This window comes from Eutrigla gurnardus (assembly GCF_963514095.1).
Source record: "Eutrigla gurnardus genome assembly, chromosome: 3".
NCBI classification, from domain to species: Eukaryota; Metazoa; Chordata; class Actinopteri; order Perciformes; family Triglidae; genus Eutrigla; species Eutrigla gurnardus.
This window is the reverse complement of record NC_139917.1, coordinates 16,873,287-16,896,598: the sequence shown is the minus strand read 5'-3', so window position 1 is coordinate 16,896,598 and position 23,312 is coordinate 16,873,287. Positions and strand designations below refer to the sequence as shown.

The following is a 23,312-nucleotide window of genomic DNA, read 5'->3' as shown; positions in this document are numbered from 1 at the left end:
ACAACTAAAACAGGGAACTGGCATGCAGTTGCCACGTGACTATAAAAAATTCAGACACTGATCCCTTTCAGAGGAGAGATTTTAAAGCTTTTATGATTACATTTTGTTCATGGATTTATGATCAATAGGAGAGGTCCAATACAAAAACAAACTCACAAAAAGTTCTTCCAGCTTGGATAGGCATCAGTCACGGACCTATAAGAGAGTTATTTTGTTGATGTGTTTGTAGCATTAGCATTAAAAGCTAACCTGCTGCTAGGTGCCATCATTCAGTGGCAGATTTCCCACTGCAGTGATGATTGATGGGGCTCATAATATAGCTTTCAGGCGAGTAAGATATTGCACAGGGAGGACTAATGACTGCATTGTATGGAACATAGAAACAATCTGAGTGAAATATGGCCTCAGCTTGCCTGCTTGTTATTCCCGAGCAGTCATTTATCAAAGAGATGGCAACAGTGAGGGGAGGAAATTTACTTTTTGTTCCCAAAAAAACAGTCAATCACGTTGACTATTTACTGTAACTGTCTATTTGGTCATGTTTATGTACATTTGAATTGCACAAACTCTTATCAAGACATTTCCAGCTAACGTGTCTGGTATGAGAGTGAACTGAGTGAAAGATGAATGTATCTGGGTGGTGGTGCTTCCACTCGTCTGTGATACAGTAGCTACACTTCACACTGACAACTCACCTTTTCATTCCTCTGTGCGACTAAACGTGATATATAACAGCTTCTTTTAAGCCTTCAGGACGAGGCTCGAGGCCCTGATCTTGAATCCTTGCACTGCATTGTGCACTTTGTGACGTGTATATTGTTTTCAGGTTACTTATAACCTAAAAACCAGAGATAGACAATGTGACATCACATTGCAATTTAAACAACGCTACAGTAGGGTTTTTTTTTCACAGTCCTGCAGACTCTACCATTCATACTGGAGCCACCACATCCACAACTGGTCAACGGTTTGGAGCCTGAATATAGCTTAGTTTGGGTCAAGTGGCATCGACCTCTGCTGAGTGTTGAAACTTGGCAGACCTGTCAGTCGATGTAAACACAGTGTATTGACTCTGATCTGACTTTCTCTACATTACAGTCACAGTTTCATTTGTGGAGCCTTTAAAGGACGTGAATCTATACTTAGAAGTGGATTCAACCATTGTGAATGCTGCTTATTGCTCTTTGAGAGTGTGGTTTGAGGGCACACGCACACAAGTACCACGTTTATGTGTGTGTGCATGCATCTTCTTTCTATTTCAGTCCTGTTCACTTCCTCTTCAGTCTAGAAAACCAGTCTAAAATATATAGGGCAGGTCGTGTTGCAACAGTAAATCACAGTTTAATTTGTGTCATGCACTTAACATTACAGTCTAATGAGAGAAAAATATAGTGATGATTTTCTGGACTACAGTCCTGCCACGATGCCACAAATCACAGTTTGACATTATGCTGAATTATCGTAGCGAGGTGAAAGGGCGACGATGAGTATTTCTATCATGCACTGCTAATGTATAATCCTCAACACTGACACACCACCCGTTATGTATTATATTAACAATCAGCCATGCAAAAAGTGCACAAATCATTAGCCCATTCTCACATTTCTGAATGCAGATATATGAACACAAAGTTACTATTTTGCTTGGACAGATTACAAAGGTTTAATAATCTAATTGTATGTATTTTGTAGGCATACTGGTGCTTTGGCAAAATAATGAAATACAATTAATACAGTTTCTCCTATTTATACAAAACCTGTATGACTGCAGGCACATTTAACTGAGGCAAAATAACTTGCTAATGTGCAGCCGGTACTGCTCTTTGTTAGTCTTCTAGGCAAGATTTCATTTAACCTAACGAGGCCACTTTTTCTTTCTTAGACATTTAACAGGTTGCTGAAAGGTCAACAGTAAAATTCAGCTAACGACACATTAACTCACAAAGTGCACCACCCATTTATCTTTCTTCAGATTCACGACGAATGGCTTGTTAATCTAAATACAATCTGCACTCATGTTATTTAGATTATTTCTTCATCTAGTGACACCATCGTTGTACATTTTCCAGCGCTGCTTTCCCCCCCAAAGAGTTCCTTATCTCATCTCGGAGTTCTTCAAGATGGATAACCTGGTTTGACTTGATGGATTGCAGATAGTAGCTGTGTTATCACATCCAGAGGTTAATGCAGCAATATCGAAGGTAGGTGATCAAGGCCAGAGGCTGACCCCTGCTTGGGCAGGCTTGATGAATCTGCTGCTGTCAAATGCAATACATGTGTCTTGCAGAGGAGGAATTCAGAGAAGAGATTAAGGTTACAAGACATTTTTTGTCACACATGCAATATCTCCTTTGCTGCTATGGCAACAAACAACGATTTAATAAACTCCCACTGACATGAGCATATTTTTAGGAGGTAAATATGTCCCTTCTCTCTGTACTCGTCTCCTCTTCAGACCCTTTGGCCTCAGTTCCCCTCATTCCAGTTCAGACTTCCTCTGGCCAACAGCAGCTTTGGCAGAAGGAGTTTGTTTTGAAGAAATTGTTTAACTAAGACTCCCCAGTCTGCTTTGTCACGCACACCAAGATAAATCGATGTCTGATGGACTTTGTTCAGATAACAGAATTGACATGGGAGACTCGGCAGGGTCAACACACTCATGTTAGTGTGAGTGAGTGCCATGTTCAATATATGCGCAAATGTTTTTATTGTAATGAAGGTTTGTCTGGATCTGAAACCTTCTTCTTTCTCTCGCTCTGTGTGTGTGTGTGTGGCCGATAGAGGTGGGCAATATTTAGAGGGAAAAAAATTGCAAATTTGCTACTTTATAAAGTCGCTGGTAAACCTGCATGATGTTGTCTGTAAGCCGACTCGTTTGCATGTTTGTATGTGTATGTTAGTATGTTAGTCTGTTTGTTTTTTTGTTTTTTTACTTATATGGGTCATAAATTATTTATATTTTTACCCAATCATGACTTTCATGTATTTTAATTGTTGAGAACATTTCAAAATAACTTTAATAATAAAGGATTGTAATAGTAAAATATAAAAGGAATATAATAGCACCATTCAGTCCTATGTGGCTGACACAGCAATACTCTTGGAAAGACACTCTAGTTTTACTTGATCAAAACTGTATTAGATTTAGTCTTGCATTCATTTGTATTTTTAATTAAATCTTTACAGTGTTTTTTCAACACTTCATTAAATAATACGAATTTAGCATCTGACCGTTGTAATCATCAGTCACCTTATCACCTTTAACCTCCATCTCTCAAACCGACAGGATATTTATATTGTAGTGTTGTTTTTGAGGCTGAAGCAAAGTGATGTTGCAATTCTTTTATTCTGCACTATTTGAGAGGCAGAGAGACAGTAGGTGGTCTGAGTTCATGGGAACTCTTTTCTGGTTTTGCTAATTTTAAATGTAGCCAAATTAGAAATGAAGTGACATGATGTGATGAGGGACAACATCACTTAATAAGGAATACATTCTGCCATGCTAGTAAGTTACAGTCGAATGGAAGAATCCTTCAGACTTCTCAGTGAGTTGACATAGTGGATTGTTGGTGATGTTTGATGGGGAGCTGCAACTAAGCAGCTTGGATCAGTTCCTCTCTTATGTGTGGCTTTTTAACAACAGTATGTAATAACTATATAGAAGGATTTAGAGGGGGTGCTTAACAGTCTGAGGACTTTTTGAGAGTTGAATTGTGACAACCTTAGGGTGTTAACTGGCATTTTATTATTATACCATTGCATGAATCAGAAATACTGACGATATGTGCACAAATATAAATACATAAACGACACTTTACAACCTGCCCACATTTAATTTTTACCTCATTGCTACCGTTTTGTAGATTTCAGCTGAAAACACATGCATACATGTAATTCAGCACTGGAAAGTTAAAGCGAACAACAACACATGTAGTTAATTAGGCCACACTTTAAGTATAACTTATACAGATTTGGTGTCCTCCATTTTGGGACTTTGCAGAGTTCATCATGCCTGAGCGCGTATTCAGCAAACCACACAGCTGGGAAATTGCAATGTTGAACATTTTGCGCATACATTTGAGATTTCCACAATTTCCATCTTTTACTGTCAACATTTTTGTCATATTTACATTTAACACTTTCCATAGTTCTCAGCAACAGCGCTTTTTCTGTGCTTTACAAACAAGAGCTGACTTTTAATTCCCCCGAAATTCATTCACATCAAATGCAACTGATTGGGACAAATCTCCCGTCATGTTTAGACGCTTAATTTCCTTCTTGTGGACAACCAGACTCTTCCTACAATCCCCTGCTGATGAGTGGCCCGGCTCTACGAAAACCCCAGGCACAGAATCTTTTCAGAGATGTTGAAAACCCATAGCAAGTGCGTTGCCCTTGGTCCAGCATGCATTTCCCACATACAGCCTCCAAGGCCCAGTTGCCAAACCATATTTTCTTTTGGCAAGCAGAAGATGAGGCCTGGATATCCTCAGGGCTACAGCAGGCTGTTGGTGCCCAGCCAACAGTGTGCAGAGCTGGGCTGCAACTGAGCGCCGAGGTGCGGGGGACGAAACATCCTGCTCCGTAGGACTGAGTTATAACAGTTTGGTTTAGTAATAGTTTGATTTAGTTTTTGATTTGAGTGATAAATGTGACATGCGGGCGGCAGTTTAAGAAGATGGGGCACTTCCATGGGTTTATAAGATATGTAACAATATAGATATAATAAATAATTTAACAGTAAAATAATGGTTCCTCAAGCTTGTTCATACTCACCGTTGAGCTTTTTCCCCCTTTATATAGATATTTATAAAGAAACACTCAAATCAAAAATTGGGTCATATTATTGCGCATAGGTGCTCTCATATGTTGAACTGAAAGGAGATGTTTAATTTTGAACATCCAGTTTTTAGTGTAACCCAGCTTAAATCAAAGGCTGGGGAAGCAGCTAGCTACCTGCTAACAGAATCGTCAAAACAAGACCGTTTTAAGATCTGTTGTGTTTCGAGACATTACTCAACTACTAATGGACTGGTTCAGTGACTCCACACTGGAACTCTACGATGAACAAAAGCCAGATGACTGTTGTTGTATTGCGGCTGTCCTGGTGTAGCTACAGCTAATAGGATTTGTAAAACAGACACTTCCTGGGTTGCCGGGAGGTCCGTTTTCTCTGGAGGCAGCGTTAGCTTCTTGTTTTCCGCTGCTTCTCGTCTTAAGCTAACACACACCGGTCCTATCTTTGTACAGAATATGGCATTTATATTCTCTTTTTCTTTGAGTACGACAGCAAACCAATGGTTCCCAAAATGATGAAGTGCACATTGAAATGCTGACAGACATATCGTCCTCAGGTAGTCGCTAACGTTGTGAGACGTCTGTTAGCATGGAGTGTGTTTATGGAAGCTTGTTGGAAAGCTGGCTCTGATGCCAAAGGCTAATAAACTAAATGTGTGTCTTTACTGAAACAAAGAAGCCAAAAGAAAAGTTGGATGTTATTTCATGATGCTAGCATGACGAGCGATGCCGTTGTTATTCCACTGAGTCATTTCCAATGAGAAAGGCCGACATACACACAGGTGTTATCAATTATCTGCCTGATTACAACTCGTACACCTCACATCTTTATCATCCTTTTGGAGCATTGATATGCCTCGTCCATCTAGCAGAGAATAAATGTGTGTGTGTGTGTTCCTTTACAGTAATACCAGATATATTGGATGCAAAGGCATTTGAACCAGCTAAAACCTTCTGTACAATAGAATCCAAGCACCACTCTCGTAATAATCTAGAAATATGATGGAAACATGCTATTTCACATGGCGACAGGTACCTACTCATCCTCGGTCTCATATCGGCACAAGCTAAAGCCGAGCTTAAGGAGTTACCGTCTTCAGCCATACATCCTCGGGAGCGGTAAATCCCTGAAATGGAGATGTTCAGAGCCCCTTAAATGAAATTGTGAGATATGAGGAGATTACATATGAGTTATTTTGTTTATGATAAAAGCTTTTTTATAGATATAAAAACTTTTAAAAAATAATGGAGAGTTAATCTCTGCTGTAAATCTTCAGGGAGAATTTAAAGCTGAACCATACATATAACCACTATATTAATATTCTTTGCTACAGTAGGCCTACACACAGGACACCCTTGTACTCACACACACACACACACACACACACACACACACACACACACACACACACACACACACACACACACACACACACACACACACACACACACACACACACACACAGTTATGTTTCTCCTAGGTCCTCATGCAGTGAGTCCTCGTTTCCCGGCTCACAACTGTGCTTGTTTGATGCAATTTTGAAATAAACTGAATGTGATTTGGCTCATTTCCTGTCTAGTACAGTATGGGGGTGCAGGGTCAGACAGGGTCAAGGAAGTAGCACTGCTTGTATTACGGGTCATGCACGAGCCTCTTTTTGATACAGCTTGGTTAAGTTTCACAGCCGCGTACTGAGGGTCACGCCATCCTGTGTTCGATTCTAATTGGACGGAACAGCGATGACAGTGGGAATCATTAGATCACACATATAAACAGTGTGTGACTTTTCACAGCGGCATCTACTGTCTCTGAGTCCAACAAGGCTCATTCTATGTTTTTAACTTCATGCTTCTAAGGGAAGTTTGTTTGTTTATACATATATATATATATATATATATATATATACAGGGCTCCTATATATATTGTTTAAACATTGCCCTTTACTCTGGTGAAACACAGACTAATGATTAGTTAATTCTTACAAAACATAAAATGTACATAATCTGATTAATTTAAAGTGCATTGTGCACTGTAATAATCAGATCTGAGAGAAAACATTTTTATGCATTTCAAAATGATATGATTCATAAGTTTCATAAGTTTCTGGTTTTGCTCCTTTCTTTAAGAAATAGGGCTGCAATTTCTGATTATTTTGATAAGAGATTATGTCGATCTTCTCAAGGTTCTTTTTCCAATTAGGTACAATTAGACACTCCTTAAACGCAGGATAATGCATTTAAATTTTTTATCTCCCCAGACGAACAGGGCCTTCAGCCGATATTCAGTTTAAAATGATATAAAACACAGAAAAGCTGAAAAGTTTCAGGACCTGAAACTAATGAATGTTTGGCTTTTTTTTCAGCAAAAATGACTCAAATGATTGAGTCAGCATTTATTAAAAGAGTTTAATTTTCTGTTGATCAGTTCATCAATGAATTGTTTCAGCTGTAATAATAAATACATTTTTATTTTAAATGAACTCCATGATATTATTCTATGCACATAAGGTTCCCTGTGTAAAAACATACCATGGAGACATTTATTAGATATTTATTATTTATATATTGCCATCATTTTTTACTAAACTCGATAACATTATGGTGTATTTTTAAAAGAATCACGTAAACTTAACAATAACCCTTATAATAATAATAATCTTCCTTTAAGTGCATGTAATGAACCTCCATCAACACTGAGTCTTTCGCCACATACAGGAGTCACTCTAACTCAGCGGCATGATCGCTGATACACGAACCAATCAAAATGAGAGAGGCAAACATACGGTACCCAGCTTTTGTGTATTAAAACGTACCTCCAGAAGTTTAACTGACAAGCGTAATAAATCAAGGCAGGACCTTCCCGCTGAACCACGTCAGAACAAATGGATCACGCCAGAATGCTAATTCCCCACCAGCCTCTATATAAACACAGAGATGGGGGAGGCGGAGGAGCAGAGGGTGAGGAGGGGTGAGGCAGGGCGATGAGGGATGGTCAGGAATTCAGCGTCAGAGAGAGTGAGAGGGGAGGGATTGGGGGAAGCTTATAGGAGAGATGATTGATTGAGCCGAATGCATTTCATGATTAAAAAAAAAATACAGATTGAAAAGCCCCCCAGCGTAAAATGTTACCTGTAAATGCAGTCATAGGGACAGATTTATGTTGCTGTAACACGAAGCTGAACTTCAATTTAAAGTCGGTCAATCATTTATTTTGGAGGAGGAAGATGCCAATACTTCAGAAGAAATTCCACTTTGAAGGAAACACGAGAAACAAAAGGGAAGTTGGTGAGGAAACGAGTGAAGGAAACAGTGACTTATCATGAGAGTGTTGGTCAGTGTGTCTAATAACTTCGAGTCATTGAGCAAGACATGAACTCTCACCTGCTTCGTCACTGTAAGCTGCTGTGGACCAAACGCCTAAAATGTAAAACACAGGATGCTGATGGTGTCTGATAAGGGAGAGAATTAGTAAGAGTTATGAGGTAGCGTATTAGCGGCCTGTTTGCGCTGATAAGTGAGGTGCTGGTGGTGGATAAGCTGTGAATGCAAAGGGCACGCATTAGCGCTGACGTTAAATATTGTATTCGGTTTGTTTCCCTACAGATACACTTATTATTTAGCCTGACAGCACATCAAGAAGGTTTAATGTTATATAAACAGTAAAAATACTTTACCTCCTCAATATTTAATTAATGCAGGCACCCTTTATTAGCCGCTGCCAGATGTGGCTACAAGGTAACATAACATGTGGTCTCCTATTCAAATGAAACAAAACTTTAAGAATGTTTGTGCTTGTACACTTTTAAAACGAATCTTTCTGAAGTAGACATTGATGTAGCTGTCAGTGTTATAAGCTGTTTATTTTGACGGGATATTACTTTATATGCATTATAACCATCCCTGTTTTAGGATTAAGTTTTCCTGTTTTATATATTATTATTGTTTTTATACCTGTATATTCATTGTTTATTCTTGTTTATTAGGTTTTATGTTCTAAGCGGTTCTGCTACACACACACACACACACACACACACACACACACATACACACACAAAAAGTGGGACTTTAAATGAGGTCAAGAGTTCATGTTGTAAGTTTTTAACTAAAGAGAGCCTTTCCAAAAATAATTTCTCAGTCCAACCAAGCACAAGCAGTTTGATCTCAGGATTATAGTTATTTATGACCCAACATATCCCACCTTTTTCCAGCCATCATCACCTGGTATTTGCAACATGATCACTCAGATCAATTCTAGTGTGCATACTTATAATTAACTTGTACATTTTAAATCACTCTAAATAACTCTGTCAAACCACAAACATCAAAATGGTATTCTCAGTGAAAAGGAACGAAAAAAACAACAAAAGGAGTAAATGTTATTTACCCATCGTGATACATTTCATAATTTCCTCCACAGTGTTAATATTACAGTTTGTGGTCTAAATCCCATGACAGAGTTGGTTTATGCGTTCAGGTCCACCCAAATAAACCATACCAACTTAATGCCACCCACATGCCTCCTTAAATCAAAACAGCTCTGCAGAGAGCACGGATGCGTGTGAAAATTAAAACAGGCTTTCAAATCGTTTAGGAGGCTAATAAACACATATTTCAGTGTCAAGGCTTATTTCCTAATCAGTCAATCTCTGGTTGGCTTTGTTTTTCTTTACTATTTGCTGACATGGAATATAAAGGCCACACCGCTGTCACTCAGGATCCAGCTGCTCGTTCAGTCATGCAGGCCGGCTCTGACACCTAGTGGAGGATCGTTGAACATAAAACAAGACGTTGACTTGACTTATCTGATGTGCGTGAATAGACCTGATTTTCTCTGCGTTGAATATTGTTAATGTGTGAAAGTGAAGACAGTTTGTTGATTACTTTTTTGATTAGAATCCGGTTGCTCTGGCAACGGGCATCATTGCTCTCATCTCTAGCTTCTAACACACCTGATCTACCATCCTGTGTAGCGACTCCACCCAAGAACTTCAGGCAGGTTGATACAAAGGTCACTCACATATTCTCTCCAAGTTCACTCCAGCTTGTCTTGTCAAACAGGGGAACAAAACCCAGCTTTAATCGGATGCTCGACTAATTGCATAATATCTCCCACGGTGCTGCAGGATCAAGCGGAGCATAAGCAGAAAGGAGAATGCTGCCTTTGTTGCCCTTTTTGCTGGCTTTGGCTCTCACATTGGCCCGAGGACCTGGTCCGGGTTTCCTGGAGCTACTCCTGTCCCCCAAAACACACAAAACAAGCAGTGATGAACGTGAAGACAACAGGTGCAGAAGCGTCATTTAAGGGTTACATTTTGATCAGCGAAGTCTCAATTTGGTTGTTATTCTGCAGTGAAAGGGACTCTATTAGGCTTAATATGATGTAATAACTTCCTATAAGATGTGATAAAGTGCAGAAGGTGTGACAGAAAATATATAATTTAAGACTTGGTTAAGTTATCCCCAACTTCTCAAAGATGAGAACTTGCTGTTTTTTGTCATGTCAACATCTGAGCAACCAATTCATAAATTAGATTATCTTAACACTAAACAATTAATCAAAATAATCATTTGTATATATTGTTCATGAATATAGTTTTGACTTTCTTACCAATGTTTTTAAATGGCAGACATGTTTGTGTATATCAATCATGAGTAAAGATGGCAGCAAGACTTCTTTCAGTCATCTCATTGCTGCATCATCTAACCTCAGAGGGTTTACGCTGCTTTTAAGAACAAAAAGCTAAAGACTTGTGACAAACCCATTGTCAAAATTTAACTGTGATTAAGTTGCTCTCGACACATTTTCACCGGTGGTCTTTGCGAGTCGGACACATGCAAACTCTAGTTTTAGGTCACCACTCCGAGCTTATTACCAACAAAGTATAAAAGGCCCAGCGTCTCCCTCCCTCCCCTCGGTGTCCCCCCAAAACGCTGAGCAGAATAATGAGCAGTAAACAAGGGTGGAGGGGAGGGAAAGGATGGGGTGTCCAACTTCAACTGAGGGGATGACAAAAGAGGGGGGTGTTTCCACGGCGACTGAGTCGAGCCGTTTGAGTCACATGGCTCTGGTCTCTATTGAAACCAGTGACAAGAGTTTTTAGTCCATGTTTTTGGAAGCCAATGGCAGCGACATGAGCGCAGCGCAACAGGACGGAGCAATGGAGGCAGACGACCTCCATCCGAACGGCACCACAGCTTTGGGACTGCATGACCAGGAGATTAACACGGCTCTGTTTGGTGTGTGGGACTCTTTTATACCAGTTTGGTTTCATTACACCGTCACCGTAGAGTTGTTTCAGTTTGTCTTTGAAGTGATATTCTTCTTTCTGTCTTGTTCTCTTCTCCTCAGAGTTCAAAGTGTTTGACATTGTCCTCATTGGCCTGGCCTTGTGTGTCCTCACCATCACTGGCCTGTACTACATCACCCTCTGCTACAACCGCACCAGGTGAGGGTCCGATACCAGACGTGCTTTGATCCTTTAAAGTGATTCTCACATTTATTAGGTTGCAGGCCCTAGTTTAAAATCAGATGCATCATATAGGCTACTTATTAACACAAGATTCAAAGAATATTTAACATTTTAAAGTTGAGTGCACTTGCAATATTTCTGCAGAATCTTAGTCTTTAAAGCTGAACTCAAATAGAGTGCAATGCACTGTAGACGTGCATTAAAGTCATTAGTGCAATTAGTGCCATCTCCTCCGCCAGGCAGTCAAAGAGAGCCCACGTGTACGAGAGTGCAGTGACCCGCGGTGAGCCGGCCAACCCCGTGGCGGTCAAAGCAGTGAAGAGGTCCACCAGCTTCATCAACCCTCTCGCCTTCTTCAGGAAACCCGAGGCAGCAAAGGACAACTCCAGGATCTACTACATCTACAGTAACCCGCTGCCTGTCGGACTGAAGGAGGAAGAGGAGGAGGGGGGCGCTACAACCCCAAAGAGACCGCAGGAACAGACCGCCGTGACGCTGCCGCTGTCGTTTCAAGTGTACGCCAACGACCCCGACAGCGGTGTCACCCTGGACCCTCCCATCTTTTACATGCAGCTTTAGAGGGTGGTGGCGAGTTACGCTGTGGGGAGTGAGAAGATGTCTGAATGTCATGAAGAGAGACACCGGAAAGGTCAGCGCTTTGACCCCTCCTTCAGTCTAGTTATCATGGGTGTAAATTTCATGTTGAATAATGTCTTCTGAAGCTCAAGTCTAGTACATCCTCCTGATGAATTCAGTGCCTTAATAACAGTAAGACTGCTTTATAGGGTGATATAGAGATGCTATCAAGTTGCGTTATAGGAAACGTAGGATTGATAACTCGGCCCATACTAGGGACTAAAGTTCAGGAGAATTCAATTTTTGGCTGTTCTTTTGTTGCGTCTGCCCCTGGGACGTCATCTTCAATGCCTCATTACCCTGAGGGCAGCTCTGTGTGTGTGTGTGTGTGTGTGTGTGTGTGTGTGTGTGTGTGTGTGTGTGTGTGATTGCCCACAGGTGTGCCAGACTTAGGGCTGAACCATCAGCTGCATCTCATCACCGTAATCAAGCCTCTCCAAATACTCTGCTCTGCCAGATTGTAAAGTCAGGTACCACCCTGCTCGTCTTAAATCCACCTCGCTTGGTCACGTCTGCTGCTCTGCTCTGGATCCCGGTTCACTCAGTCCCGATCCCAATGTCCACACTCACGGACTCAGATTTTTGAGGCCCATTCCCCTAAGAGCTGTGAGGGTTTAGGTCTGTCCCACTGTCAAATAATCAAGGGTGTGTGCAGACTTTCCCTAAGAGTGCATTTCTGCTGACTTTTGACCACTTATTATAGTTTTCCTTTTTCAAGCGGTTTGGACAAAATGAGTAAATAGATTATTTGAAAGTTACCTCTCGTTTCATAAGACAAGAGCCTGGAAGACGTTCAAATCGGTCAGTTAAAACTGTTAAAAACCAACAATCGGTGTCATAAAAGTAATGTAATACATATTTCACCCTAAAGTGCTGTCTTATTTGTATGTATTGAAAGTATAAACAAGGTACGCACATCCAAAAAACTGACGCTGGGTGCTGGACAAAAAAGTCAATAATGAAAAAAGGAAAAATCCGCACACCAACAAGGAGCTCCAAAGCACTAAAAATGTATTATCACCGAAAAGGAGTAACGTTTCGGGCTCGCAGACCCTTCCTCAGACTTATTTGTATGTATACCATTTCAAGCCCTTAGAGCCTCTCACACTGAACCATTTACCAGGTGAGGTCAGTTATGTCCCTGAGGGTTCAGGCTTTAAGGCTTTAGGGGAGACATTGGGATTGGACCTCCATCTCCCTTACTCTTGAGACTCTCTGTGGCTGCAGTCGAATAGTATATTTCCTTCAAACAGGAAGGAGGAGCTGCTGGAACTGAAGCCGGTCAGTGACAAGCTGCTTATAAAACCAACAACATGTGGAGAAGTGGACGATGCACTTTTTGTAGTCCATTATTGTAGTTTTTCCAGCACAGATGCACGTCAATCACGGTACCAATCATCAGCTGTCAATCATCAGTGGGTACATTATAATGACGTAAAGTCATTAGTCATTAGTGAAAGTCTGGTCGGATTCTCTGAGCACCGCGGTCGTCTTTTCCTAAATCCTTTTGAGTTCTCCTATTGCCTTTCCTTAACCCCGTGACGTTTTCCCCAGAGGTCAAGGCATAGGAGTTAGGACCTACTTTTTTTTTTATTTGACTGCAACCTTGCCTTGCTTAACGCCACAGTTGCCAGCTGTCAGCAACCATCTCCATAACTCGCCTTTACCCATCTTCCTCCAATATATTACAAAAAATACCATTAACTTCGTATCTCACTCATCTGGGTTCATACTTGTCTCCCTCTTGAGTCCTGTGAAGGAGGACTCAATGAGAGAGTTTCACCTGTAGCAGGGTTATGGATTTTTGTTTTCTTCCTGGCTCCCACTTTCATTTGAGTCGAGTTCACACGCATGAATACGTGACAATGTGATCCACATTCCTGCCATAGGAACACTCACAAGGTTACCTTTCTAATTTTAAAGGTGCCAAATGTTAATACAGGATTCTGCTAGTACTAACTGTAAATGCATACTATGACAGTTACTTTTTTCATTTTTTTCTACACTTGCCCGGCTGAATATGAGGCTTTCGTTGTTCAAGAAAAGAAGGAGACACAAAGAAGCAGACATGGAAAAGTTCTTTCTTGATTTTTATTAATGATTTTCAATAAAACTGCTGATACAATGTGCTTTAGAAAAGAAGCTGAGTGTGGGACACGGAGAAAGATGAGAAAAATACGATTATCACTGCAGAGCAATTGATCGCACAGTACTCCAGGGCGTGAGGATTAGAGTCCGTCCTCAGGCAATGGGCTGGGTCTCTCTGATCAGCCACTCCAGTGCCTCCTTCCTGCCTTGCCTCTCCATCTCTGCTCCCACCACCTCCCGACACTTCCCGTTGTACTCGTTCACCCAGTCCCGCTGCAGGAGAGAGGAAGAGAGGCCGTCAAACCATGAAGAGACTGACTTTACGTAGTTCATCATGTAATAGAAATAGCTGGGAATATTAACACGCATACTTTAGGATTTTAAATGTTGCTAGTTAACTACATTGGATGATTTGTTGTATTTTATCACCTTAACCAATAAAACATTATGAACTCATTTTAATGGCTGAATTTTTTCTTTGATCATTTAAAATATTAAAACAATCGCGCAAAATCGTCCTTACCTCCTTCTGAGTGAGCAGCTCTGTGTTCATCATCTTGACTTGAATAGGAACCAGAGTGAGGGGCTCAAATGTCAGACTACCTCTGTTCCTGTAGTTGTACTGAACACACAGACAAGAGAAATAAAACATACATATTTCCTTATAATTAAAACCGCTCCTATGATTAAACATACTAAAGAACACCTTAATGAGAATAATAAGGCTGTGCCATGACTTGTGGAATACCCTTTTGTTTCCTTGTTGTTCGTCTCTTTCGCTAAGTTTTATCTGCATGCTGGCTTTGATATGGTTTCTCTTTCCTTCTCATTTTCCTGGCACTGCCCATCACACTCACTCACCACCTGGTTGTCTCCACACACACGCAAGCAAACCTTGCGTTTCCTTGAAATCTAACCTGCATAACGATCACCAGTTGCCTGCCAGCTACGCCTGCTTTCCACGCTTCCCCTCATTATCTGCCAGCTTCATAAACCCATTCCTCTTGAACGGGACCCCAGAGTCCTGTTCTTTATTATCAGTTCTATATCCTCATCCTTTGTGGCAATAAATACTTGTTTACTGACAACACCATTAATTCTGTGTCCTGCGCTTGTTTCAACACGTGTTCATAACACTTTCAACCCCTGCATCATATGAACTTTAGACCTTTCTCTCAGTTAACCTACTTTGGTCTGAGCTGGCACAACAAGGACCACATTTTCAATACGAATGCCAAAAGATCCATCTTCATAGTACCCAGGTTCTAGAAGAAAGGAAAAAAACTGAGATGAAAATATAATCAAAAACAGAAAAGGAAAAATAATTTGTATAGTTGTTACTATATCTTTATAGTGAAAATGTATTTGAGTTAATGTTCTTTTCTAGAAGGTTTCTAGTATGACAGACCACTAAACTTACAGTATGAATTAATAGATGTCATTAATGTCTGAGTCCAGCTGTCTGAATGAAAAACATGCCCTCCCCCCGCCATACCATCACTGACGATCATGCCGGCCTCCAGAGGTTCATCAGCGAACGTCTTGTAGCTGATGCCGCAGGGCCCCTCGTGGACGTTGAGGAAGCAGCCCACGCCGTGTCCTGTACCATGAAGGTAGTCCAGCCCCGACTCCCACAGAGCCGCACGGGCAAAAGAATCCAACAGGTGGCCTGGGGAGGAAACGCAGCATTAGAGAAGATCCCACCTTAAAGTAATACAGCAAAATGTCATCAATTGTTTATGGCATTTTTGTCTACGCTCCGCTAACATTTCAACATTTCCTCTGAAATGGCCGATGTCTATGATTCACCCAGTTTCCTAAGAACTGATCAAAAGGATGCCACCTTTGTGAGCAAAGACGTGTCTACTGTTGATGTTATCTCCAAGACTAAAATTAAAACATCAAGGTAAAATCTCTATTCAAACAGCGTAGATCATTTAAGCCTTTGTCAATGCGGAACATACTGTAACAAGTCAGAGTAGAGGACCACACCTTTTGTTCCGTTGGGGAAAACCGCAGCACTGACAGCTATGTGTCCCTTCAATACATAGGTAAAGCATTCCTAGAGGAGAGAGAGCACACCATACGAGAAAAAAAATATAAAACAAAATCAGCTAATATCAATCAAATAGCCTCAGTCAAATAGCTTTAAGTCGATAAACTAAACTCTAACCTGAGACTTATTTTGGCAGTGAAAGCAGCCGATAGCAAATAAACAATTGTACCTTCTCAAAAGCTGATGGCGTCCCAAAGTGCATGGTGCGCGTGACGTCCGTGGTTCCATCACTGCCAAAGACAGAATATGAAAGCAGATGTGTATGCATGTCAACAAAAACACACACAACTGTTCCTATGTTGGGTGTGAAGATAAAAGTCATGTCATGGCTGGTTCGCCTAAACGCATTTAATAATTATCTCGTTTACACATATTGAGCTCCGGAGTCGATCAGGTAAACTTCATTCACAGAGAGGGTTCTGTTGGTTTCAGGGAGGGGTCTAAAAGGAAAAACCAATAAACAAAGATGAAGTCAACTATTATCAAAGAACACAGTTCACAAAAACAGATACACAAATGGAATAGACATGGATCTGCTTCGTAAGCCAACCGACCTGTAATGTATGATTGCTCCGTTGGGACCAACGCTGGAAATTGTGGGGAAACTGAGGCCAACGAAATCTTTCTGTTGACTGAAAAAGAAAAAGCAGCCGCTTCTTAAAAGAGAGGACATTCTCACACAAGGATGCACACATCTTGATTCCAGAGAATTATATGAAAACATGTTTTAAGATCTTTTCAACTTTTCAAAAAAGCATTTTACAACAGCATGAATCACATTCATTCCAAGGCCTTTGGTAAATGTTTCACTACACTTCCATGTGCAGTAGAGGGAGATATAACTCCACGATAGTCACCATCACAACACTGTGTCACACAGCATCTCCTGAAGGGAGCCTGGCATGACCACAATAAATTCTTATCATATAAGGAAGATGTAAAAATAAATGTCCCAAACACGCTCCCACCCACCTGCGTAATTCTTCAGCTTTATCGGCAGCAGAGATCTCTGTCACGGTGGCTTTTGGAATCTATACAACAACAACCGCAGCACCCGGTCATGTGGAGGGAGTTAAAGAAACACAGGCAAATTCTTTCATTCAAGTGCAAGCAGAGGTATGTAATGACGGCTGACTGAACACAGAGTTCTCTCACGCACACTGGCATACAAATCAGCACAAGCATAGCCAGTAAGATCGACCAATAAGTATCGATTTTAGTTTCCTGCAACATGCTTACTTATTGTAAGTCGCTTTGGATAAAAGCGTCTGCTAAATGCCCTAAATGTAAACATAAGAACATAATATTGGGGGGGTAATCATGAAAATACCTCTTTTTCCAACCAAGCAAAGAGTTCACAAAGGGCAACTGCATCCTTGATCTGTTGGGGAAAAAGTGTAGAAAATGTAAAACACTTCCTGTGAGGAGAAATCAGACAGTTTACGAAGAGATGTCATGAACCCAAAACTTAAAGGATGAACACAACAGATTTGAAGGCAGTCCGGAGGTCCTTACATGGGCCATCTTCATGCCTTGAATCTCAGTTGCGTTCTTCACAGCCTTGGAGAGGCAGAGTGGAGTGTAGGGAATCGGAGTCCTGTTGGCCTGAAATGGATCAAGAGGAAACATCTACAGTTTAAAACGTAGTGGGTGTTACCTTAAAATTAATTCAATAGTAAAATGTTTGCTCTGACTTTGTTTGTGCTAACTCGGAATGGGACGTTTATCAGGGTAAATTAACATTTAATCGTAAATATCATCACGGTGACTTGAAATAGCTGTCTAGATCGCTATCATGATAGAGAAGTGAAAAATAGAGCCTGGCTTTAAAAATACAGGAAAGAAAATATGTTTTTTTTAATTATCCTTAATTTATGCAGGGAGACAATATGATTTAAGATCATCTTATTAGATTATTTGATTGTTCACTAAATAAAGATGTCTCATATCTGTGGCAATAAAAATATTTGTTTCTCGACTAAATGAAAGTGATACCAGTTTAAGTGCCACAAGAGTTTTAAGCATATATTGATGATTATCGAGATCATATCGGGAATCACACTCATCTTGGCCATGATTTAAACTGAAACCATAACACAACAGCACGTACAACAATGCACATCAGGAGTGGTTTTGTTAAAACGAGGGGATTCGATGCTCTCTCACCTTGGGGATGACCTGCGTGAGAGCACAGCTGGCCTTGTCACAGATCCACACTTTGTCCTTGGGGCTGTAAGCGGCGCAGATGGCCTGGAGCTCAGTGTAGACCGACTCGTACGGGAACGTACGGACGTTCAGCTCAGGCTTGCTGGGAGAGTCCAGCTGCAGGTGTTCTCTCAAGGCGGGATCAGAAAGACGCTTCAGGTCCACAAAAAGCCTGCATAGAGGGAGGGGAAATCCAATAATTTTATCTAATTAGTTTCTGCAAAATGAGTTTATACTTTGAGTTTAAGAAATGCTCATCCATAATTAATTACAAGTCCGTAGCATTAGGGTAATTAACAGAGCAATGATCGAGCCATCATGCCGCTGCATTGTTATGTTCCATTACCGTATTGTGTTCATTCCCACGATGGCATATGCAAAAAAAACTGGGTTGTATTCGATATCTGCACCCCGGAGGTTAAAAAGCCCTGAGAGAAGAAAACATTATATTTTCATAAACGTTCAGTAAAATTCAAAGAAATAAATCATCCCATAATGATGGTGACAATTTCAGTAAGCAGTATACAGTTACCATCAAAATGCATTACAAATACTGCATGTGTCACAAGTGAAACTTCTATCAATTTGTGTGGGTTTTCAATATTACTGGACCGTCAGTCATCCTTCGTGGATGCCTAAGAGCGATGCGACGCCCATCGAAACCCTCTTGTCTGAATGCTACCTGATGACAATCAAAATCAGCATCACTCCAATTAACACAAACCCTCAGACCAAACAATCAGAAGCAAGAGCTCATTAGGAACGGTGAACGAGGTGCTCAGACAGGCATCTAGAGGGACACCCGTGCATCCCTGGGTCCTTGGATCGTGATCGTGTATCCAAACGGACTCATGTTTAGGAAGTGATGTTGAGTCTGGCTGCGGTTTGTTTTACACAGCAGTAACTAAAACCTAACGTGTCCGACTCTATACAACAGGAAGGCTCTAAAATAGGCCTTTCATTCTTTGTTCCTTGGGGTTGAGATGTTCGGCCCTACGCTTATATATCCACTAGCTCTGGACAACGTGTTTCACACTGGCAGGATATCTCCACCCATAACCCAGGGCTTAATAAACCATACTGGAGCTGTTGCTTTAAGGTTTCTCAGGAAGCACGGTGAAGATTTATCCTAGGGTGCAATAAAAAGGTCAGACAAACATAGTAATTACACTGCATATTTCTGAAAAAATGATCCCTACATGCAATCTCATCCAATGCCGTGGCAACAAACCAGGTGACTTTCCTCTTCGTCATTTTGGCTCTCAGGGCTGTGATCTTGTCTTGCCAGGAAATACCTACAGGAAGACAATCACAAACACTTTCATTTCCTTCAAAAACCTGTAGATGTAGAAAAGAAACTGTAGTTACAGCAGACTGGAACCTGTATTTTGCCTAACTCTGGAAATATAACACAGATCAAAGTTCTACTTCTGCTCTCAAAATAAATCATTGATTTGTATGTAATAATAATGGCGATAAAGGGTGCTCTGCACTGACCGGTGTAGTCTAGGCCCAAGGTTCGGAGCTGCGTGCTGGGTCTTACTGGGCGGTCACACCAGACCACATCGATCAGGTTATCCTGCACTGCCACCAGGGAGTGGCCTGCACTGGTCAGCGCCCTGGACATGTTCTTCCACTGATCTATAACATAACATCAGACATCAGACGGAAATACGGTATATGTTATTATGTAGGCTACCTGTCTGGAAGCTTATGAAGTTATTTCTGCAATGTTATTCTTGTTATATTCAGACTGGGCAGAAATACTGGAACCACATTGTACTCCAAGTCTGCAGAGAAGGCCTGCTGATCATACTGGAGACTGAAGTTAAGTTGTGTTTGAGGGTTTTTATAACGTAAATTCAGACCTCCTTAATGTAAGAATTTAATTTACCGAAGCATATTTCCTGCTATATTGTGAGAAGAGCACTGTGTTCACACTGCTCTGATTGTGACTGCATGGAAATGAAAATTGTACCGCAACCTGAACTTACCAGCAGCGATGATCCAGGGATCAACTCCCACTTTGGAGTTCTCTGGCAGGATGCTGATCAGCCAGTCCTCCTGAGAGGGTGTCTCCTTCAGTCCTAGATATAATTATAAAACCACAAACAGAGACAGACATGCAAAACATGCATGAGTCATACCAGTATTTCACATAGAGCTTCTTTTATTTTGTCATAAAAAGACAGGCGTGAATAAGAGAATCTTGCTTTGTTTTTCATTTTCAAACTAGGTCAAAACATTCTGACTAAAATTCCGGCTGTGATTCATGCTCATCAGTGCTTTTTAACAGTGTGATGTTAAGCATACTTAAGTGTTGTCTATAAAGACACAACTCATTCAAAATCTCTACTGCAAATCTTTATCTTGTGTGTAAATACTCAAAAAATAACCACCACTCTTAAAATGAGAAGAATTGTTTGTGTCTACAGCTTCCTAACATCTCTAACAGGCCAATTTTATTTTCAACATGTACAATAGAAAACATCAAGCAAGACCACTTTACCCATCTTCATAAGGGTCCAGTTGCTGTCCATCTGCTGAGTGGCCTGGAGGAAATATCGCCCGTCGGTCCACATGGCAGCGTGCTGGTCTGTGACGATGGCTGTACCTGCACATCAACACACAAAGAAGACGTGACCTTTTTTTTTTTTTTTTTACCTTTGCTGGCTATGATTTGCTAAAGAAATTCAAGTATGCAAAGGAATACTGTCATGGTGATACACTATTAGTAGTCTATTACTCGTTTGATGTGACTGTGTGCGTGTACAATAAGACACTGGGTCAAAACCTGTTCAGTCAGTTCTGAAAAGCAAAAAGTCCAGTATGTGCCTCTGAAATTACAGCAGCGGATGAATGAATGAGCTCTCCCTTCACACTTCTAAACATGCATTGATTTTCAAAAGTGGTTTATTCTAAAGTAGGCCACCTCGCCTGAAACTGCATCTCTGCCAACATCATAAAAAAAACTCATGTGTCATCTTGTATTGTACCAATAAACTTGAACATGAGACGATGAAACTGGATCTGGGTGGTTTGCAGACCCACAGAATAAAAGTTCCAAGTCCCTGCATGATTATCACATTTTGAACATTGCCATTCACACACATACAAGCAAAATCTACCTGCAGAGCCATTAAATCCACAGATAAATTCACGTCTGCAGTCACACGGTGCGATGTATTCACTCTGAAAGACATGGGGGGCAGAGAGAGAGAGAGAGAGAGAGAGAGAGAGAGAGAGAGAGAGAGAGAGAGAGAGAGATCAGCTTCATTAACAATCAGTGTTAAGTGGCCATCAACCAGTCAGACATTTTAAATGCCACCTTTGCTGCTCTTCTGACATCACGTCTTGTACATGGAGAGGGGAAAGGGGAGGAGCAGTGGGCAAAGGGCTACAATTAATTTCGAAGGTCAGACGAGAGGATCAGGAGGGAGTCAGGACACGACGTAGAAATAGGCAGGAATAGCAGCTGCAGGACCGTTTTCCTGTGCACGTCTCTCAGTTTGTCTTCCGTCTTTTAAACATGTACATATGCAGTTATATGCATGTTGTGAGTGTGTGTGTGTGATCTCACCTACCTGGTGTGCATCTCCAGAAGGGACTATGTAAGCCTGTATGGGCTCAGAGAAGTATTTACAATTCCTCATTGTCTGGCGAAGCTGCCGAAGCAGCTCTCCTGTGATCTTTGGAGACATGGCAGTGTCTGAATGGAGAAAGCAAAGATGAACACGATAAGTGGTACTTATTGATACCACAGAACTACAATGCCATGATATTTACAATGATATGAATCTTGAAAAAATAAATTACACACGGCTACTATTTGAACAACAAACGTGGAGACGTCCTCATCTATTGTTATTCAAATCCTCCCTAATAATTCATAGATTACCTGACTTTTGTGAAGTCATGTTGCGTTCAGGTGACTGGAGCAGGACACTGACTGTAACTTAACGTTACCTGATTGACTATTAACGTGGAGCTCAAAGTCACAGTCCACACCTGGATCATGAGCCTAACTGGCACAGAAGTTAAATATTAAACGAATGGCTGAAGACTAAATGGCTGGTGCACTCGTGCAGTGGTGAATCCACTATCACGATTCACATTCACCGTTTAACTGGCTTTTAAATAACCTCCCACGAGGCGACCAATCGCGTAGCAGAACTCTACATCGATGAGCTCTCCTATTGGCTAAACCCTCCGCATGCGATTGTTGTTTACAAATTTAGATTTTTTTAATCAGTCGCATCCCATATCTCACCTACCAGACACGCTAGCTAACTAGCTCAAATCAAATCAGACAGCTGCGTGCGGTATTCTGATACAACCACGGAGCTCGAGGATTTTGTTTTGTTCACACTGACATCATCGTTATTAACAGGCCAACTACACAACACAATAACTGATTCAGTCAGCGGTTCACCGTTGCTTTCAGTAGTGGGTGTGGTGCTAGCACGCTGGTGACATATCTGTCATGTTTTACAGATATATTCTCTCCGCTTTGATAGCGGACTAAACGGACTGAAGGCGTGTTGTTGTTGTTCACCCGTCCCGTCCCTCCGCGCCTTGCCACCGGCCACGTTAGCCCCCCCACGCCGCCGCTAGCTAACGCTAAAGCCCCCCCGCATGCAGCCAGTGAAAGGCGGAATACACACCCGGTGGTTTCGTCTTGCAAATGCGATTCTCGGGTGAACAAACGAAGAGCTCCTTTCCCAGCTTGGACCTTGTGTTTAATTTACAAAGCAGGAGGCTGCCATTTCGTTGTTGACGCTCGTGGTCACGTGACTGCAGTTTCTTCCAGTAGACGCAGAGGGATCCAGACTCGCCTCCTTTTCTGTGAATAGCAATCCACGCGCCGAACGATACAGCGTCAGGTGTAGGCATAAAATCTGTGCTGCGGCCCAACACTACTGTAAGAATATAGAGCCGCGAAACTGGGCAAGGCATCTTTATTGTGTAGCAGCTTTCATACATCAAGGCGATTAAAAGTGCTTCACAGCACAATTAAACAATGCAGGGAATGCAAAAAAAAAAAAAAAAAGATAAATGAA

General features: G+C 41.3%; 2 protein-coding genes across 4 annotated transcripts; one reads left to right on the top strand and one right to left on the bottom strand.

Annotated features, from left to right (window-relative positions):
* The first annotated feature begins 10,896 nt into the window (after nucleotides 1-10,896).
* On the top strand, nucleotides 10,897-12,238 carry LOC311010865 (uncharacterized protein). Of its 3 annotated transcripts, none has more exons than XM_084005511.1 (3): nucleotides 10,897-11,034; nucleotides 11,147-11,243; nucleotides 11,627-12,238. In XM_084005511.1, exons 1-3 carry the CDS (start codon nucleotides 10,902-10,904, stop codon nucleotides 11,844-11,846), a joined length of 450 nt encoding a protein of 149 aa, XP_083861637.1. In that variant the 5' UTR covers nucleotides 10,897-10,901; the 3' UTR covers nucleotides 11,847-12,238. The 3 variants fall into 3 exon arrangements, with proteins under 3 accessions (XP_083861637.1, XP_083861636.1, XP_083861635.1); XM_084005510.1 differs by having other exon boundaries at nucleotides 11,507-12,238; XM_084005509.1 differs by having other exon boundaries at nucleotides 11,489-12,238.
* Nucleotides 12,239-13,995: 1,757 nt separating this feature from the next.
* On the bottom strand, nucleotides 13,996-23,047 carry xpnpep1 (X-prolyl aminopeptidase (aminopeptidase P) 1, soluble). The gene is made up of 20 exons (XM_084006391.1): nucleotides 22,917-23,047; nucleotides 21,837-21,961; nucleotides 21,381-21,444; nucleotides 20,762-20,866; nucleotides 20,247-20,339; nucleotides 19,750-19,893; nucleotides 19,452-19,547; nucleotides 18,599-18,680; nucleotides 18,214-18,424; nucleotides 17,563-17,652; nucleotides 17,378-17,428; nucleotides 17,020-17,078; nucleotides 16,602-16,679; nucleotides 16,416-16,487; nucleotides 16,217-16,277; nucleotides 15,984-16,053; nucleotides 15,487-15,660; nucleotides 15,180-15,256; nucleotides 14,515-14,613; nucleotides 13,996-14,264 (listed from the first exon to the last, which is right to left on the bottom strand). The coding sequence occupies exons 2-20, from the start codon at nucleotides 21,951-21,953 to the stop codon at nucleotides 14,145-14,147; spliced, it is 1,863 nt and encodes a 620-aa protein (XP_083862517.1). The 5' UTR covers nucleotides 21,954-21,961; nucleotides 22,917-23,047; the 3' UTR covers nucleotides 13,996-14,144.
* Nucleotides 23,048-23,312: the final 265 nt, after the last annotated feature.

Coding starts and splice junctions, on each gene's coding strand:
- LOC311010865 (XM_084005509.1), top strand. CDS start 10,902: ATGTTTTTGGAAGCCAATGGCAGCGACATGAGCGCAGCGCAACAGGAC. Junction 11,035..11,146: donor GATTAACACGGCTCTGTTTG/GTGTGTGGGACT, acceptor TCTTCTCCTCAG/AGTTCAAAGTGTTTGACATT. Junction 11,244..11,488: donor CTCTGCTACAACCGCACCAG/GTGAGGGTCCGA, acceptor TAGTGCAATTAG/TGCCATCTCCTCCGCCAGGC.
- xpnpep1 (XM_084006391.1), bottom strand. CDS start 21,953: ATGTCTCCAAAGATCACAGGAGAGCTGCTTCGGCAGCTTCGCCAGACA. Junction 16,054..16,216: donor CGCCATCAGCTTTTGAGAAG/GTACAATTGTTT, acceptor TCTCTCCTCTAG/GAATGCTTTACCTATGTATT. Junction 14,265..14,514: donor AGCTGCTCACTCAGAAGGAG/GTAAGGACGATT, acceptor TCTCTCCTGCAG/CGGGACTGGGTGAACGAGTA.